Source organism: Carlito syrichta, unplaced genomic scaffold (genome assembly GCF_000164805.1).
Source record: "Carlito syrichta isolate Samal-C Ts95f unplaced genomic scaffold, Tarsius_syrichta-2.0.1 Scaffold316190, whole genome shotgun sequence".
Taxonomy (NCBI): domain Eukaryota; kingdom Metazoa; phylum Chordata; class Mammalia; order Primates; family Tarsiidae; genus Carlito; species Carlito syrichta.
This window is the reverse complement of record NW_007260286.1, coordinates 263,194-281,792: the sequence shown is the minus strand read 5'-3', so window position 1 is coordinate 281,792 and position 18,599 is coordinate 263,194. Positions and strand designations below refer to the sequence as shown.

The window sequence follows — 18,599 nt, the reverse complement described above, 5'->3', positions numbered from 1 at the left end:
GCCCGGCTGATTTTTTGATTTATTGTAGAGATGAGGTCTCGCTGCCCAGGCAGTTCTCGAACCCGCGGGCTCAGGCAATCCACTCACCTCAGCCTTCCAAAGGCGCGGGATTACAGGCTGAGCCACCGAGCCCGGCACCCGCCAACTTTTTAAGACTCCTGCCCTGACTCCTGGTTGCAAGTCTTTCTAAGGGTATTTTTTTCTTACCCTGCATAGTCTGTTTCCTTTAAGTGCTTTATTCTCTTTTTTCATGTGAGGCTTTCCTCAGATTTGGTTGTTTACATTTTTTTTTTCCCAGTCAGGGTCTCACTCTGTCGCCTAGACTAGAGTGCAGTGGCATGATCATGGTTCACTACAGCCTCGATATCTAAGCTTAGGCAATCCTTCTGCCTCAGCCTCCCGAGTAGCTGGGACTACAAGCACGTGCCAGCATGCCTAGCTAATTTTTTGGGTTTTTTTTGTAGAGACAAGGTCTCATTCTGTTGCCTAGGCTGGTCTTCAACTTCTAGGCTCAAGGAATCCTCCTGCCTCCACCTCCCAAAACGCTGAGATCACAAGTGTGAGCCACCATGTCCAGCTTGTTTGCTCATTATTAATAGCACAGGACTAAAAGACTGGACAAGCTCTGGACATGAGGTGTGGGGTGTGGCCATGCCAACTATGATTTTTACTGTAGTGTTATCTAGCTGGGCAGTTTAGCCAGGATATCTCTGACATCAAGATCTTAATTTGTTCTTTTCACTTGCATTGGCCAGATTTCACAGAGAGGACTCTTCCAATATTCTGTTAGGATGGTGAAGATCTGGCTGCCAGCATTCAGTGAGAAAAGGAGGATGCTGGACTTTGTGTCCATCATGTAAATGCTCCATCCCGTATCCAGGATTCTTCCATCTAGAGGCCATATTATCATGTGCAAAGTGAACAGTCATACACTTATTGAAATCATATGTACAGTTTTAAAGAAAAAATAAATTTATATTTTATTTGTGTAACATTTTATTGTTTGCATATTGCATAGTGACAAGAACAGAGTCAAATGACTCATGGTCTGGCTCAACCACTATCTTGCGGTGTGAATTGGGTAGGTCTCTTAACCTTGCTCTACCCTTATTTCCTTATCTGAAAAATGATGGTGATAATATTTTACAGAACTACTAAATATTGAATGGGACAGTTACAGTAAGTCCCCTACAGTTCTAACAGCATGTTTAAGTCCAATCTGTCTGCAAGTCCAAAAAAATTAGCCTGGGTACCCAACTAATACAATTGACTACTCAGTACCCGCCACATGTCCACGCCTTTTACGCTTGTTTCTGTACATCTTGGGCTGAAATAAAGAAACTGTGCTACTGCACTCCATACAGTACTGTAAAGTACAAAAAAGCATAACCACTTGTAGAGGATGCATGCAGGTAACACTGTACACCAGACACGTGAACTAAGTTACGTGACTGGACATGCGAACACACATTCACATCTTAGAAAGCTTGGAACTTTAAGGTTCATATGCAGGAGACTCACTGTATGCTGTTTTCCTCTCAAGTAATGAGTCAGAATAATTCTATAGTTTGCTATTGCTAATCCCTTGTTCATCATCTCAATGTTAACTGTTCTCCATAAATTTATACATTAAGACAACAGTACCAATGCATTACTTTAATTCAGAATACTAACAATAGCATTAGCAAGAGAAAAGCAGACTCAAAAATGACCCTATCTTTTCTTATTTTTAGAACACTGGCTTTTACAATATTTATTTATTCCATCAGGAGTTCAATTCATTTAAGGAATTTTTTCTTCTTAGACCGAACTCAAAATGAATACCTACATAAGTGAAGTGAAATACCCAAGATTACATGTGTAATTATTTTATAGTTTCCCCTCTGACATAGTACAAGTAAAATACATATCATGGGCAGTTAAATACTTTCCCCCTACATCAGGGCTAATAATATATATGAAGATTAATTTCTTATACATTATCCCTAATGTAAAAAAAAAAATCACAGGTATATTACACTGCTTGTCAAGAATACATACACATGGTAGTCACTCCCAGACATGCGCACGTTTTCTAAGAATATTTCAACCATTATCAATATCATCTACATATCCCTTACAACTACATATAGTTGAAAACATGAAACTCCCTTTTAAGGTAATTCCGCAAGAAACTGTATTATAAAATATTTTTGTTAAACAAAATTGTATGTATGTGTTGAACTCTCACTCAAAGTACTACTCTTAGAGGGTAAACACAACTTTATACATTCTAGAAACATTTAAGCTGCTCTGCAACCCCCCTTACCCCACTCCAGCAAGAGATTAATAAATAAGGATTAAATATTCTATTTCACAAAAACATACAGAATGGCCAATATAAAAGTGAAAGGCTTGTTGATAATTCTTTATAGCAAATTATGTTCATTAAGAAGAAATAAGACGTATAAAATGACAAAGCGGTCACTAAATTTATCTCTCCTAAGATCATCACGAGTTATCTAAAAATTTCATGGCACCCTTGTTACAAACATTATTATTATTATTTTTTTTAAAAAGACTGTGTTTCCTGGAACTAGATGACTATTTGTCTCACAGCTTTTATTAAGCAAACTTGATATAACCACCACACAGTGGCAAAAGATAGACGAGCTGTTTCCAGCTACGGAAAATAGTGAATTCTACCTAAAGTACAGATCATTTGAGATACAACCCAAAGTGCAGTTTGTACTGACATTCCTTAAAATACTTTTGCTTTCAATAGAGTAGATTCATTTTCCTGCCATTTGGGATCAGCTTCCGTTGCTTAGTAACTATTTTCATGTCCAGCCAAGATGTAGAGATTGCTGTGTGCCGTAGGATTTTCTGTTGGCCTACTTTCCAGAACGACAACCCTGCAATTAAATCAAAACAAAAGAGTAAAGACAGATATCATGCTTCATATACTGAACTAGGAAACAATATCATTGTTCATATTCTCTTAAGATTATGTAAAGATCACAAATGCACAGTCAAACTTAGCTTTATATTTTACTGCTTAAAAACAACTTAATATGAATTGATGAATATAAGATACTGAAGACATTTTGGGATAGTATCTTATTCCAATTAAAAATAAATTTGTTTACTCATGTATGCCAATAAAAGGTATAATACTACTTTAGGAATGCATACTAACAGGAAGAGGATAGGAGAAGGGCTGAGAGAATAAAATGGGACTCTAAGAGATACTCCTCCAAACTGTCACATCTGAAAATAAGTGGTTTTAAAAAGTATGGAATGGGATCCCTCTCCCTAGTCTCTAGAACAAAAGTAAAGAAAGAGTTCAATCAAAAGACTGATTGGAAAAAAAAATCAACCAAGTGCTATACCACAACATTTTAACTGTGCAGAAGAGGAATTTGAAGGAAAACAAAAAAATCCACCCAGAGAAAAAAGTCTACAGAGGAAATGGGAGAAAAAAAATGCACATACACTTTATATTTTTCTAGTGTATGAATTGTCTACAATTAGCATGTTATTGCTTTTGTAATGAAAACAATAAAACAGTAATATGTACTTTATATTATGCATTACAGAAAAATAGAAGGGGAAAAGAAAAGTATCTATAATCCAACTGCCCAGAATTAACCACTATTAATATTTTGACATACTTAGGTTTTTTTCCCAGACACAAATGTCTCTATTTAAACGGCAAAATGATTGTTAATCACTGTTACAGTAAACACAAAACAAAACCTTTGGTTAAGATATGTATCTGAAAAACAAGGCAATGCCAAGTAGAAGATAAGCAGAACAAAACCATGGTCTAAAGGAAACAGTGACGGAGAGGGGAGAGACCATACAGACGGGGAGTGTAGGGGCGAGTGGGGGTGAGGACTCAGGACTCAGGAGCGAAGGGAGCTAGGAGTTGGACCTGCCCCCTCACCAGCCAGCCTTCCTCATTTCATCCCTGTGTTCCTGGCACCCGAGGAGCCACATTCTTTCGTGCCCCCCCCTTCCTGCAGAAGCAAGGCACCTCCGATTCTCATCCCAGACCATTTACCAGGTGACTCTCAGACTCTCTTTTTCTTTCTGGAGTAGTTACTAAGTTGCTATGCTTTGCGGGTTTACACTTTCTATTCGCTAATAGAATCATCGTTTCCCCCCAAAATTCCTATTCTCCTTATAAAACTCTCTTCAAAATTCTTATGGAGTTATGACTCCATTTCCCCTTCCTTCCATAGGGCAATTCTTGTCTCAGGACTAATACATACTACTGTGGTCAGTTTTGCTGTTCCTGTAGAGTCAGTAACAACTTGGTGGAAAAATAGAAAGGACAGGCATTTTATTATTGATAGAGATAGATGATAAACTATGGAGAACAAAAGCTACTACATGTTTTCCATGAGATGACACAGTTTTGGAACTTGTCTTTGATTTTGATCATGAAGAGACCACATCATTCCTTCTAACTTAGAATGACCACAGAAACTGAGTCAAACATTTTTTAACATAAAAGCAAATATGAGGAGGCGCATATTCAAAACAGTTAACAGAAGACAGCACACTAGGAAGAAACGAAAGCAAGGGCCCCGAAATATCTGTCATGGTGCTAGGAACATAAACATCTATATTAACACATTTTGTCTTGGTTGAATATAACTGTCTCTAGAATCCTGATCTCACATTGACAAAAAAAAATTGCTTAATTGATTTATTACAATATTATTCATGCTCTCAATATAGAAATTTCTCTAAGCCAATGAACTTCTAAGAGTTTTGTCTGAAACACAATTATAGGCTGATAGAATAATTAAGAGTACAATCTTTGAACTCCTTTGGTAGTTAAATTAATACAATCCAATTGTTACCTATCTGATCCTAACAAGCGGAAAACTCGTGTTTCGTCTGAAATCTCCTGGGTAACCTGTGAAAGAAAATACCTATCAGTAACATCTTACTCCTCATGTTGCTTAAATAATAATTACAATTAATCTAGATAGAGCAATTATTAAACAAAATGACTCATTTTTGATAGACTCCATTCCTCAAAATAAAATTCCTCAAATATAATAAATAATTTTTTTGACTGCCTATTAGAAAAAATGAACAAACATTTAAGAAATCATCTAATATGCGTCAGGCACTCTCCTTAAAAGGACTCTTGGTGACATGCAGTATAATTCCCATATTATTGAAGAAGAAACTAAGACTCAGAGAGGTTAGGTAGCTTGTCCAAGGCCATATAACCAGGAGACCCAAGACTTGAAAACATGTTTACAGGACCGAGACCCTGGGGAAGCTGAGGTGGGAGGACTGCTTGAGGCCAGGAGTTCAAGATTGGCCTGGGCAGTAAGTGAGACCTTGTCTCCACAACAGAATTGTAAAAAATTAGCCAGGCCTGTAGTTGTAGCTGCTTGGGAGGTTGAGGTGGGAGGATCCCTTGAGTCCAGAAGTATGAGGTTACAGTGGGCTATTATATTGCACCACTGTACTTCAGCCTGGGCAACACAGTAAAAACCTATCTCTTCAATAAATAAAAAAAATCACAGTGCAGGTGCTTTAGGGGCACCCTCATGGCCCATCTGATTTCAGCACAGCTGTAGTCAACAGGCTCAGGCATCAGTGGCTCACGTTAGTGTATCCTATGGTGTATTCTGCGCTGTCTTCCTCAAAGCTAAAGAAGGAGCTCAGCCGTGCATAGATTCTATCCCAAAGTATGCAGATTTACACCCCTGGGGCCGACCTTAACCAGCATGGAGTAGTAGTGGTACATATGTAGGGAACCCCCAAAAATCCTGCAATTATTTATGGTTTCCCCTAATAGGTAAGTGTTTTAGGAACCCACTGGCATCAGGGTACCAGCTAGCATTGTTGTGAGATGCTGTGTTTGGCATCACTGAATTCTTTGGGAAGGCTCTTTTAATGCATTTGCCCATTTTATGATGGGTGATTTACAAGTACACCTACCCACACAGCACTGAGTGTTTAGCAGTTTTGAGCCCAAAAGGGCATGATCCTCATACCCCATACCCTCCCTATTCACCTGATCTTGCCCCAAGGGACTTTTTTTGTTTTCCCGAATGAAAAAAGTCCTTAAGGGAAATATTCTGCCAATGTGGAAGAGGTGAAACAAAAAACGGCAGAAGCACTAAAAGGCATCAAAATGGATGAGTTTAAAAACCGTTTTGAAGCCAGGCGCAGTGGCTCACGCCTGTAATCCCAGTACTTTGGGAGGCGGAGGCGAGAGGATTGCCTGAGCTCAGGGGTTCGAGACCAGCCTGAGCAACATGGCAAGACCTTGTCTCTACAATAAATTAAAAAATAAAAGCTGGGTGTGGTGGTATGCACCTGTAGTGCCAGCTACTTGGAAGGTTGAGGCGGAAGAATAGTCTGAGCCCAGTAGGTCTAGGCTGCAGTGGCCATGAGCAGCATGCTACTGCACTTGAGCCTGGGTGACAGAGTGACTCAAACTTAAAAAGCAAACAAACAAAAAAACTGTTTTGAGCAGTGGAAAAAGCTTCTTGATAAATGTATTCCATCAAATGAAGAGCACTTTGAAGGTAACTGAAGTTTAAGCATGTAAGAATAAATACATGATTTTTTAATAAATAATTAGTTTCTTTTTGGGTCCCCCTTGTAAATGCTCCAGCCTCCTCACCTACAAATGAGTCAATTCTGATGGGCATTCTACCCCATTCCTCTTTGGTCCCTCCTGGATTAAGCCCTGGCTGTCCACTGTGGGTACCAGCTTATGAGTGTGCTCTCTATTGGTTTTGCTCTCTCCTCCTCATTCCATCACTTGTTTTCTGGAGTCTAGTCTCAAGTAAACTACCTGCACCTGAGTTCTTGTCTCAGGGTCTACTCTTAGAGGAAGCCAAACTAAGATAAAGTGGATATAAAATTAGTAAAAAAAAAACAAAAAAAACGGTTTGGTATCAATCAGTTTGCAGTGTACCTGAGAAAATAGAATTAATAAACTTGAATCCGAAAATAAATTAGGTGCTACACTAGGTGGAGTTGATTTTCAGGCTATTAAGTTAAGAGACACTCCAATCATTGTGGACTGGGGTGACTGAATATAACTTTAGGAGAGAGGTTAAGACTTCAGCTAGGCCCGAGTCGAAGGATGAGAACATATGTGGAAAGAAAGAGGTAATCAAGATGAATTAAAAATAGGCATTTAGAAATTCATATTTTATATCTTTATACGGTGAGAAACAAGTATTTTTTGAGAATTTCCCTTTCTAAGTTGGGGTCTCATTCTGTCGCCCAGGCTAAAGTGTAGTGGCACAATCATAGCTCACTGCAGCCTCCATCTCCTGGGCTCAAGCAATCCTCCTACCTCTGCCTCCTAAGCAGCTGGGACTACAGGCACCCACTATCATGCCCAGTTCGTTTTTTAATGTTGCCAAGGCTCATTTTGAACTTCGGGAATCAAGTGATTCTCCTACCTTGGTCTCTCAAAGTGCTGGAATTACAGGCATGAGTTACCATGCCTGGCTTTTCTAATGGACTTCTAACCATAGGAGTGACACAATGAAAACAGGATTTAAGAACAATTCACCTAATGATAGTAAGTAGGACTGTAGTTTTTATCAAGGGCAGGAACTTGGTGATATTTAGTGACATGGATCAGTAACCAGATAAATTGATATATTCAAACTTACATCATTTTCTTTCAGAAGCATTCTAGTTCTGCATTCATATAAGAGGTAGGGATATTCATTTATATATAAATAAGAAGATGGATAACACTAAAAGTAAATTCAAATAAAGGCTTTGAGCTTTCAGAAAGGTTACAAATTAATGAGGCCATGGAACAGAAGAATCACATAGGTATTCATGTAAATGAGATATGTCTCTGTTAGCATCAACTTAACTATTAGGAATCACTCCTCCAGTTGGAAGCCTAAATATCATCTCCTATATGAAATGCACCCTAATTATCACAGTTAGATGTGATTTATAGAGACCTTTCAAATCCAGGCTCTGCCACTTAACTAGTTATGTAGCTCTGGGCAAGTACTTAACCACTCTGTCTGTAAAAATGGGAATATGAATAGTATCTATCTTCACCTGATTATATTCAGCCTTCTACATGAGCTAGATTTGCAAAATGCCTGGAATATAATAGGTGTAATGTAAGAGCTTGATATTATTTGCAGTAAGTGTCTTGAACAAGTCATGAACGTACTCAATAGTTAATAATTTTCTTAGATTTTTCCCTTAGTTTTGTGATCCAGCATATATTAACTTAGATTTTAAAACTAACATTAAAAAAGGAGCTACATATTTATAAATTATGAAAAATTCCTATGAAATTCAGAGTTTTGTAAGCTTAGCAATCATATTTACAAGTTACGAGTAGTGAATGAAATTGTGTAAACTTATATTTTGCAATTCCTTGTAGTCACTGAGAATTTTGAAATACAATCAAAAGTGAACACAATTGAAAGGAAAATACTAGCTCTTGAGCCACCTGGCCTGCATGCTCATTGATTGCATATATGTCAGTGTTTCCCCAGGAGTGTTAGAACTTGTGAAAAAAAAATTATAGGTGAAAACATTTTGAACAATTCATGAAATCATTCTATCATTAATCAAAGAAAGGCATTATTTGGGTAATTAAAAATATAAGTGTTTTACAATTCAATATGTATACTTTTACAAACATGTTTTTCACTATTTTGAAAGTTTATATTCTTTATTTATTTTTTTAAATTTTAATATGAGTTTCAGTTATTGGCTCAAGCCTATAATCCTAACACTTGGGAGGCTGAGGCAAGAGGATTGCCTGAGCCCACGGGTTCGAGACCAGCCTGGCCAATGTGGTGAGACCTCATCTCTACAATAGCTCAACCTGTAATCCCGCGCCTTGGGAGGCTGAGGTGAGTGGATTGCCTGAGCCTGTGGGTTCGAGACCCACCTGGGCAACTTGGTGAGACCTCATCTCTACAATCAATCAAAAATCAGCTGGGCGTGGTAGCGCGCACCTATAGTTCCAGCTACTTGGAAGGCTGAGGCGGAAGGCTCGCCGGAGCCCAGCAGTCGAGGCTGCGGTGGCCGGGAGCGGCCACTGCACTCCAGTCTGGGCGACAGAGTGAGATTCCAACTCAAAAAAAAAAAATTAGCTAGACGTGGTAGCACGTGCCTGTAGTTCCAGCTATTTAGAAGGCTGAGGCAGAAGGATCGCCTGAGCCCAGCAGGTTGAGGCTGCGGTGGCTGTGAGCGTGCTATTGTATGATTAAAGCAACTAAACACAGTAATGTAGGTTCATAGAATAAATGCATAAAATGAATGTTTCAACATTTACAATGGTTACTGGGAGTCAGGGGCTATAATTTGAGAAAACTTACCTCATCTGACTTAAAGCTTTTACCTTGCATCCCATGTTTCCAGAAAGCCAATACACTGTCTTGAAGACAAACTAAAAAAGATAAGGGAGAACTGAAATTAAAATAAAACACAGAGCATTTCACTATACATTTCCCTGTATTTAATAAATGATAAATCTATTCAATTGCCTACTGTAAAATTCAATTGCCTACTGTAAAATTCCACTGTCCAGACCATTATTTCTCAACATTTTTGTGACCAAGGCATGCCTACGTTAAAGTAATTTATTGAGGCAAAACTATGCAAATCTATAAAGATATATACAACAGGCAACCATTTAAATATGGGCTAAATTCTGATAAGCTGGATATTGGCATATTAATTTCTCTTTCATACACTGTATCCTTTGTCTTAAAAGAATAAAATCATAAAACATATAATTGGATAAAAATGAATTATTATTTAAGTATTATAATATATTCAGGAATAGGTATTAAACAAATATCTTTCATGTTTACAGTTTCCCTTTTACAAAATTAATTTTAAAAATTAAAACTGCCCCACAATCCAAAATTGTATAATAAGTTTATACAATTTTGCAATTGTATAAACACATTGACTATTTAGGATCTGTGAGTCAATTCTGATATAAAATTCTTAGTATTTAGCCAACTATTACAATTTAAGTATTAGAGATAATTAAATACAGGGGGCATCAAAAAATGTATACACATTTTAAGAGCGTTATCTACGCATTACTTTTCAAAGATAAATTATGGTAGCAACATGTAGCATGACATTTGCTCATATGTGCATCTGCCATTTTATTTGATCTTCCTGTAGCATGTTGATGCTAGCATTCATTTGATTAATATTATCCTTTAAGCAAACGTCATACTTAAAATGTATATACATTTTTTTGGCACCTCCTGTAGATTTAGAAAAATATAAACAAAGGTGATGGAATTATTGAAAATTACTTACATTTCTTATTACAATATTTACTTTTTGTAAAAAGTTAATATAAAAACATTCTGGGTACATAATTTAGTTCAATAAAAAGAAAAGTATTTGACAATGACAAACTTCATGTGTTTTACTATGATAAATAAAAAAAGGAACTCTTTTATTTATTTATTTATTTTTATTTAATTTTTGAGTTGGAGTCTCACTCCGTTGCCTAGACTGGAGTGCAGTGGCATGTTCCCAGCCACCACAGCCTCGACCTGCAGGGCTCCAGTGATCCTTCCGCCTCAGCCTTCCAAGTAGCCAGAACTACAGGCACGCACTACCATGCCAGCTAATTTGAGACGCCGCGGGTCTCAAACCCGCGGGCTCAGGCAATCCCAAAGTGCTGGGATTATAGGCTGAGCCACCGAGCCCGTTCTAAAAAGGAACTCTTTTAATCAGGAGGATCCTTGTGATTACCCAAAGTTCAGTGGCAATATAAAATGGCAGCCTAGGAGGAACACATTTTTGTGTAACCATAAAAATTAACTAGCTAATTTGGCACATCTGAAAAAGTTGAGGTACTAGTGTGCTTCAATGAAAATGAAAAAGGAACTAAGGATTTATGTCAGGATCTCTCTCAAAAAATATTAAATCTTAAAAGCTAGCATGTGATAGCCAGTACACAGAGGAGTAACGGACAAACTAGTTTCCAAAATTCCTTTTGTCCTGGCAGCTGCAGAAAGTTTAGTATTTTTGCTTTAATAAATTACATTTCCCAATCATAAGGAAAAATTTTTTTTTTTTTTTTTTTGAGTTGGAGTCTCACTCTGTCGCCCAGACTGGAGTGCAGTGGCCGCTCCCGGCCACCGCAGCCTCGACCTGCTGGGCTCCGGCGATCCTTCTGCCTCAGCCTTCTGAGTAGCTGGACCTACAGTCTCGTGCTACCACGCCCGGTTAATTTTTTAAAAATTTTATTTATTGTAGAGATGAGGTCTCACCAAATTGCCCAGGCGGGTCTTGAACCCGCGGGCTCAGGCGATTCACTTTACCTCAGCCTCCCAAAGCGTGGGATTACAGGCTGAGCCACCGAGCCCGGCTAGCAAAATATTTTTATGTAAGATGTTACACAGAGGTACACACATATTTTGTGATAGGGCAAAACTCCAGTTGAGAAATTCATATTAAAATTTTAAAAAATAAATAAAATAAACTTTAAAAATGGTGAAAAACATGTTTGTAAAAGTATACATATTGAATTGTAAAACACATATTTTTAATGGTCCAAATAATGCCTTTCTTTGATTGATGGTAGAATCATATCATGAATTGTTCAAAATGTTTTCACCCATAATGTTTTTTTCCACACGTTCTAACACTCCTGGGGAAAACACTGACATATATGCAATCAATGAGCATGCAGGCCTGGTGCAGGGGCTCAAGCCTATAATCCCAGCACTTTGGGTGGCTGAGGCGAGAGGACTGCCTGAGCCCATGGATTCGAGGCCAGCCTGGCCAATGTGGTGAGACCTCGTCTCTACAATAAATCAAAAAATTAGCTGGGTGTGGTAGCGCGTGCCTGTAGTTCCAGCTATTTGGAAGGCTGAGGTGGAAGGATTGCCTGAGCTCAGTAGGTTGAGGCTATAGTAGCCATGAGCGTGCCATTGCACTCTAGCCTGGGCGACGGACACAGTAAGACTCCAACACACACACACACACACACACACACACACACACACACACACACACACACACAAAGAGCATGCAAACAATGGTAAACTGTAATAATTTTTTAATCATAAAACCAATGAGTATCACAGAGTATAACACTAATTAACAAGGAAACACATTAAAATGGCATACTATTTTACAAGTCCTGTGGGCAACTAGCTATTTATATATAAATAGAACCAAAAGCAATTATATCAACACACACCAACCAGAATCTTACAATGCAAAGAATTATAGTATATCTAACATCGTTATCACATCATACAAATACCTTCATGATTTGGAAAGAACTGAGAGAAGTATAATTCACTTATGCAGGCAAAGGGAATAATGAACAGAAATTTTAAAAATGATGACAAGTTTTAAATATTCAGGAAATAAAAGATGTATTATGATCTGCACTGTCCAATATGGTAGCAATTAGACACATGTGGCTATTTACATTAAAATTTAAACTAATTAAAATTTAAAAAAATTAAAGTTAAAATATAGCACTAGTCATGTGTCAGGTGCTCAAGAGTCATATGTTTTTAATGGCTACTGAAGAGCACAGATAGAGCACATTTCTCTTTTCACAGAGACTTCTATGAGACGGTGTTGGTCTAGCCAACCCTAAGTACAGAATGAATAATAATAATTAAAAAACCCCACAAGTATGTCAAATCTATTAATGGAAAAAAGGAGACTTACCTACAGATTCAATGCGGAAATCAAAACTCAGCTCAGAGGCCAATTTCTTACTCGATTTTAGTTTTCCTTGTAGATTTACAATTTTCACAAATTCTTTAAAAAAATAAAAAAACAAGTCAAGACTGAAAATGCAAATTGGCTAAAATAAACGTAACCTGATATATATGGGTTTTACATGGATATCAAACAATATTAATAAAGTTCAACTATCTTGATTCAAGCATGCTGAATGTTAAAAAAATCATCATTAATGTGTTTTGAAAGATATACTCTAAGAGTGCTTCCACTGGTAAATTCTGCTATTATTTTCTTTTTTATACAGTATATATTGAATATTAACATTCTCATTTTTTAAAAGGCACTTTTCTTCTTTTTTTTTTTTTCTTTTTTGAGTTGAAGTCTCACTCTGTCACCTAGACTGGAGTGCAGTGGCCACTCCCGGCCACCGCAGCCTCGACCTGCTGGACTCTGGTGATCCTTCTGCCTCAGCCTTCCGAGTAGCCAGAATTACAGGTGCGTGCTACCACACCCGACTCATTTTTGATTTATTGTAGAGATGAGGTCTTGCCAAGTTGCCCAGGTGGGCCTCGAACCCGCGGGATTACAGGCTGAGCCACCGAGCCCGGCTGGCACTTTTCTTCTTTAAAAGTAGCTACTTTAGTCGGGCTCGGTGGCTCAGCCTGTAATCCTACGCCTTTGGGAGGCTGAGGTGAGTGGATTGCCTGAGACCGTGGGTTCGAGGGCCGCCTGGGCAACTTGACGAGACCTCATCTCTACAATAAATCAAAAATGAGCCGGGTGTGGTAGCGTGTGCCTGTAATTCCGGCTACTCGGAAGGGTGAGGCGGAAGGATCACCGGAGCCCAGCAGGTCGAGGCTGCGGTGGCCGGGAGCGGCCACTGCACTCCAGTCTGGGCGACAGAGTGAGACTCCAACTCAAGGAAAAAAAAAAAAAAAGTAGCTACTTTGTTGTCCAAATGTTTAGCATTGTTTTTTTTTCCATTAAAATTTATACAACAAATAATTAATTTACAGTAACTAGTAACTTACTATATGAGTTCTATTCTGCAAAGGCACACGTGGCAAGAAAGAGTACCCTCAAGGGTACTAAACTCTAGGATGGGGAGCATACATAAATAATTCTAGTTCCCTTTAGTTTATTTGTTTCTTAATTTCGTCATCTTAGCTGGTAAAAATTGGAGTTGGAAAACTCCTCTTCATGGCACTGCTCTCTTATCTGCCTGTTACTATGATTTGAGATGATAGACCTATCTCTATTGTTGTCTACTAAACTTGACTTATATTGTATATCTGACAACAAATGAAGTCTTCTCCTCCTTGAAAAACAAAAATCTCAAGGATGTTTCTATTCACCTTGATTAACTAGGAAATGGAGGGCCTAGTTAATCAATTAAAAAAAATTGTTTTAGAAACAGAGTCTTGCTCTGTCACCTAAGTGTGTACCACACCAGCTTAATTTTTTAAATTCTTTATATAGATGGAGTCTCACTATATTGTCTCGGACTCCTGGCCTCAAGTGTTTATCCTACCTTGGCTTCCCAAAGCACCAGATTATAGGCCTAAACCACTATGCCTGGTTTTTTAATAATTGCAATAAAATATATAAATCACTGAAATGAAAAATAAGCAAGACTTATTTTCCTTTGATGACTCAGAAGACATTTAAGGATTTAATTAAAGGTTCAGCTTTGTTAAAGTAAATTCTGGTTATCTGATTATTTGGTTAATCAGTATGGACCTTTCTGTTTATTTAGATTAAAAAATTTATCAAATTCACTTAAGGATGACCAAATAACACTCAAATCCTATCAGTATTCAGATAATCAAAAGTTCCTAACAAAATTATGATTGTGAATGAAACACTGTAAGTTTTGGTTTATTCATCTGTAAGAGGATCTTTATGATTCTATAAGGTAAATTTAGTAGGGAATCCTTCAGCGAATCAGAAATGTAGACAGAAAAAACAGGCAAAATCATAGTAGGACAATGATTTCTCCTGAATACCTGTGGACAGGGCCAGCAATTAAAAAAAAATGCAATGGACTGACAACAGCAAACATTACCAAGTTTCAAATATAACCCCAAATCTGGGTGAATGCCACACCCTGTAGAAGTCATTGCATAAAAATAAGGTGGGTCTTAAGAACCAGAGTGCTTTATTTGCAAAATCAAAATAATGCCTGTTCCTCAAGTTTTTTTTCTGCCTCTCTAATGCTAACATACAACACACTTCTATCAATAAAAACTCTCCTTGCATCAAAAGAATCATAATTAGTAGATGAAGATGTCAAATACATAAATATGTTAGAATCACACCATGACATAACTCCAAAAGTATATGTAATAAGACTATAAGTGACTATATATTAGTATAATATTCTATTTTTCCTTAATTAGAATGAGGTCTGGGATAGAATAGTTTTATAGGAATTTTATTCCAAGGTTATAACAAACAATTCTAATATAATGCTTCTAATATTTTTTTAAAAAGTCACAGAAGATAGTTCTGACAGACAGATCAATTAATTACAGTATCTGTAGCTGATTTAGGTTTTTCTTCAATAAAACTAAGCCATTTAAGATAGAAAAGTGAAAATACTGAATTATAGTTTAATAGAATATATTCTGTTAAAAGGATTATTTTATCAAGTAGTTACTTAAATAAACTTAAAAAAACTACTTACTGTCTAAACACACCAAAACGGTATCTCTCTCCAACTGTGTTACGTGAATGGAATCTAACTGTTGGCTGCCTTAAGGGGGAAAAAAACAAGGTTACAGTTATATGATATACGTTTAAAAACTAGAGCTTAAAAAATAAACACAAATTCTAACTTTTGCTGCAACTGAAAATTGGTCTTTGAAATTTAACACAGAATTTATATTTTGTAACATGTTATCTTTCAAAAAATGCATGTAAGTCAATTTCAACACAGATCCTAAGGATGGCTGGCTAAGCTGAAAATACCTCAATATTGCATTTATTTAATACCTCAGCCAGTTCTAGAAAGGTGAGTTACAAAAATAAAATGAAGCAAAGGGTGAACATGGGGAGGGGAGTAAAGAGCGTGCTATAGAATGGTGAGATTTTGCTCTGCGTTTTATATAACCCACAGAGATGGAAACAAGATCAGTTAGGTGAATCACAGCATCCCTAAAATAAAAATAAGCTAGCAATTTAAAAAAGTACAAGGATTAATAAAACTATAAGAGAGAAATTTTCCTGGTATTGGCATGTGTTTATAGGTGGGTGGGAGTTCTTTTATAATGAGGATACTGAGAAACATAATGAACAATATTGTCAACAATCATTTTTGCAGGATGTAACTCTCATTACTCAGCTGATATTTATTTATTTATATTTTTTGAGTTAGAATCTTACTCGGTCGCCCAGACTGGAGTGCAGTGGCCGTTCCCGGCCACTGCAGCCTTGCCTGCTGGGCTCCGGCGATCCTTCTGCCTCAGCCTTCCCAGTAGCCGGAATTACAGGCATGTGCTACCACGCCTGACTGATTTTTTGATTTACTGTACAGATGAGGTCTCACTGCCCAGGCAGGTCTCGAACCCGCGGGCTCAGGCAATCCACTCACCTCAGCCTCCCGAAGGCACGGGATTACAGGCTGAGCCACCGAGCCCGGCCTCAGCTGATATTTAAAAAGCTGTTTCTAATATCTGCTGATAGATGTGATAACACTTTTAAAAACTTTTTTTGGGTAAGACATTCATTTTAAGTATCCAGATTGCTCAAATGTTCTAGCTGAATCTAAGAAAAGATATTAGATTATTTAGCCACTATTAACTACATCTTTGAGAAGTCTATGATCTTCTCCCTTAAAAACTGCATACTCAAGCATAAACACAAATTTTTATATAATATTTTGGGGGTATCTGTGGGTCTTCCAAAGCCCATAATGGTTAAGAATCCAGATCTACAAAACCAACAGACTGTTTAGGCAATGCTCCAGAAATAGCCAATTTATGTTCATGCACTCATTCAACAAATATTTACTGAGTGCTAACTGTATATATGCTAAGCACCATCCTCAGAGTAAGGATGCTGCATTAATAAATCAGACTAAGACTAAAAGAATCTTGAAATAGAAGCTCATTTTAACATTACAACAGGAGACAAGGAACTCAGCTGGGAGCTGGGTTACAACATCACTTGTGAAAATAGAGAAACCTAATGAGGACCAAGTGCTGGACTAGAAAGACTGCCTCATCTCTTCTCAAGAAGAGTCCTGGACTTCCCCAGGAAGTAATTTGGGGTCTGCTTTAATTTTAGCCAAGGCTATGTTAAAAGTGGGCAGAACAATACACCTCAGGCATTAAAAACAAACAACAAAACCCTAAAAAAAACTTCCCAAACTCAAGCTAAAAAAGAGGACTCATTGAATGTCTAGACTAAAACAATATAACGTTCTAACATATCATCCAAAAGAAAAAGGCTGCAACATGAGATAACTGTGAAATGACCTGCTTTATATACTACACTAACCAGTAAAGAAGGTTGGGCTATTAGCCAAAAAGAGTTTTTTTGTTTTGTTTTGTTTTGTTTTGAGTTGGAGTCTCACTCTTTGTTGCCAAGGCTGGAGTGCAGTGGCACGTTCATGGCCACCGCAGCCTCGACCTGCTGGGCTTCAGCGATCCTTCCACCTTAGCCTTCCAAGTAGCTGGAACTACTTGTTTTATTGTAGACATGAGGTCTCGCCAAGTTGCCCAGGCGGGTCTCGAACCCGGTGGGTTCAGGCAATTCTCTTGCCTCAGCCTCCCAAAGTTCTGGGATTACAGGCTGAGACAAAAATGGTTTTTAAATAAGTTGATCTATAACCATTCTTTTGAGCAGTAATGACATAACAAATATATATTTCTATTTGGATAGCTTACATCTCATGATTTTAAAGCAATGCCATTTGCACCTTTCTGTTAGCTATATCAGGAGGGCATGCATCCAACTAACCAAAAGCATTAAACAATAAATTAAAAAAGCCAGGGTGTGTGTGTGCCGGTGAGGGGGAGGATGGTACATGGTATGACTGGTCTATAAAAGAATGCTCACATTCCAGTGCATGCTGGCGCTGGCTTGTACTGGGTTGTTAAATTTTCTGGAGTTTTGTGAGCCACAAGATATCAGGTTGGTAGTTTGAAATTGGCCATGGTTGGTGTAATTATGGAGTAACAAATGGTTGTACTCCAAGAGCCTGTTGTTAAACATTTACTAGGGAACCATTGGTTCACAGTGATTCTTATTCTGAAAGTGTTATTAGTGCAGGTTCTACATTATAATGAGATGTCATAATTTAGTCTATACATGATCAAAAGCCAAAGGACATTTAATAAGAAATATCAAACATACTATATAATAACAGACTTCTTCACAAGATGGTAAAGAATATAAAAGTGGTCAGTAATGAAATGGCCATAACTGAAGCTTGATTTCATATGTAAAAATGGCCTAATATACCTATATTACGAGTGATCAAATAAAACACTAGCACAACAAACAGGAAGCTGGCAAAATGAACTCTCTGTCCCCATTTCACATATGCAGATTCAAATAATGAATTCTTGAATTACTTGTTTTCTTTTTTTTGAGTTGGAGTCTCACTCTGTCACCCAGACTGGAGATCAGTGGCCGCTCCAGGCCACCGCAGCCTTGACCTGCTGGGCTCCAGCGATCCTTCCGCCTCAGCCTTCCAAGTAGCTGGAACTACAGGTGCACGCTATCGTGCCCGGCTAATTTTTGATTTATTGTAGAGATGAGGTCTCGCCAAGTTGCCCAGGTGGGTCTCAAACCCGCGGGCTCAGGCAATCCATTCACCTCAGCCTCCTTTAAGGTTTGAGAATAAACTTCCCAATCTTTTCAGATCTCCAGTGAACTCACTTTGC

At 37.8% G+C, this 18,599-nt stretch overlaps 1 protein-coding gene across 2 annotated transcripts in view; it reads right to left on the bottom strand.

Annotated features, from left to right (window-relative positions):
* Positions 1 to 978: 978 nt before the first annotated feature.
* MAP4K5 (mitogen-activated protein kinase kinase kinase kinase 5) overlaps positions 979 to 18,599 on the bottom strand; it is an 87,764-nt gene continuing 70,143 nt past the window's right edge. For both annotated transcript variants that reach the window (XM_008073817.2, XM_008073818.2), the window contains exons 27-31: positions 15,395 to 15,463; positions 12,691 to 12,783; positions 9,342 to 9,412; positions 4,854 to 4,909; positions 979 to 2,894 (exon numbers count right to left, since the gene is read on the bottom strand). In XM_008073817.2, the coding sequence (XP_008072008.1) occupies positions 2,807 to 2,894; positions 4,854 to 4,909; positions 9,342 to 9,412; positions 12,691 to 12,783; positions 15,395 to 15,463 (377 nt within the window). In that variant the 3' untranslated portion in view covers positions 979 to 2,806. The remainder of the gene's footprint in view (positions 2,895 to 4,853; positions 4,910 to 9,341; positions 9,413 to 12,690; positions 12,784 to 15,394; positions 15,464 to 18,599) is intronic.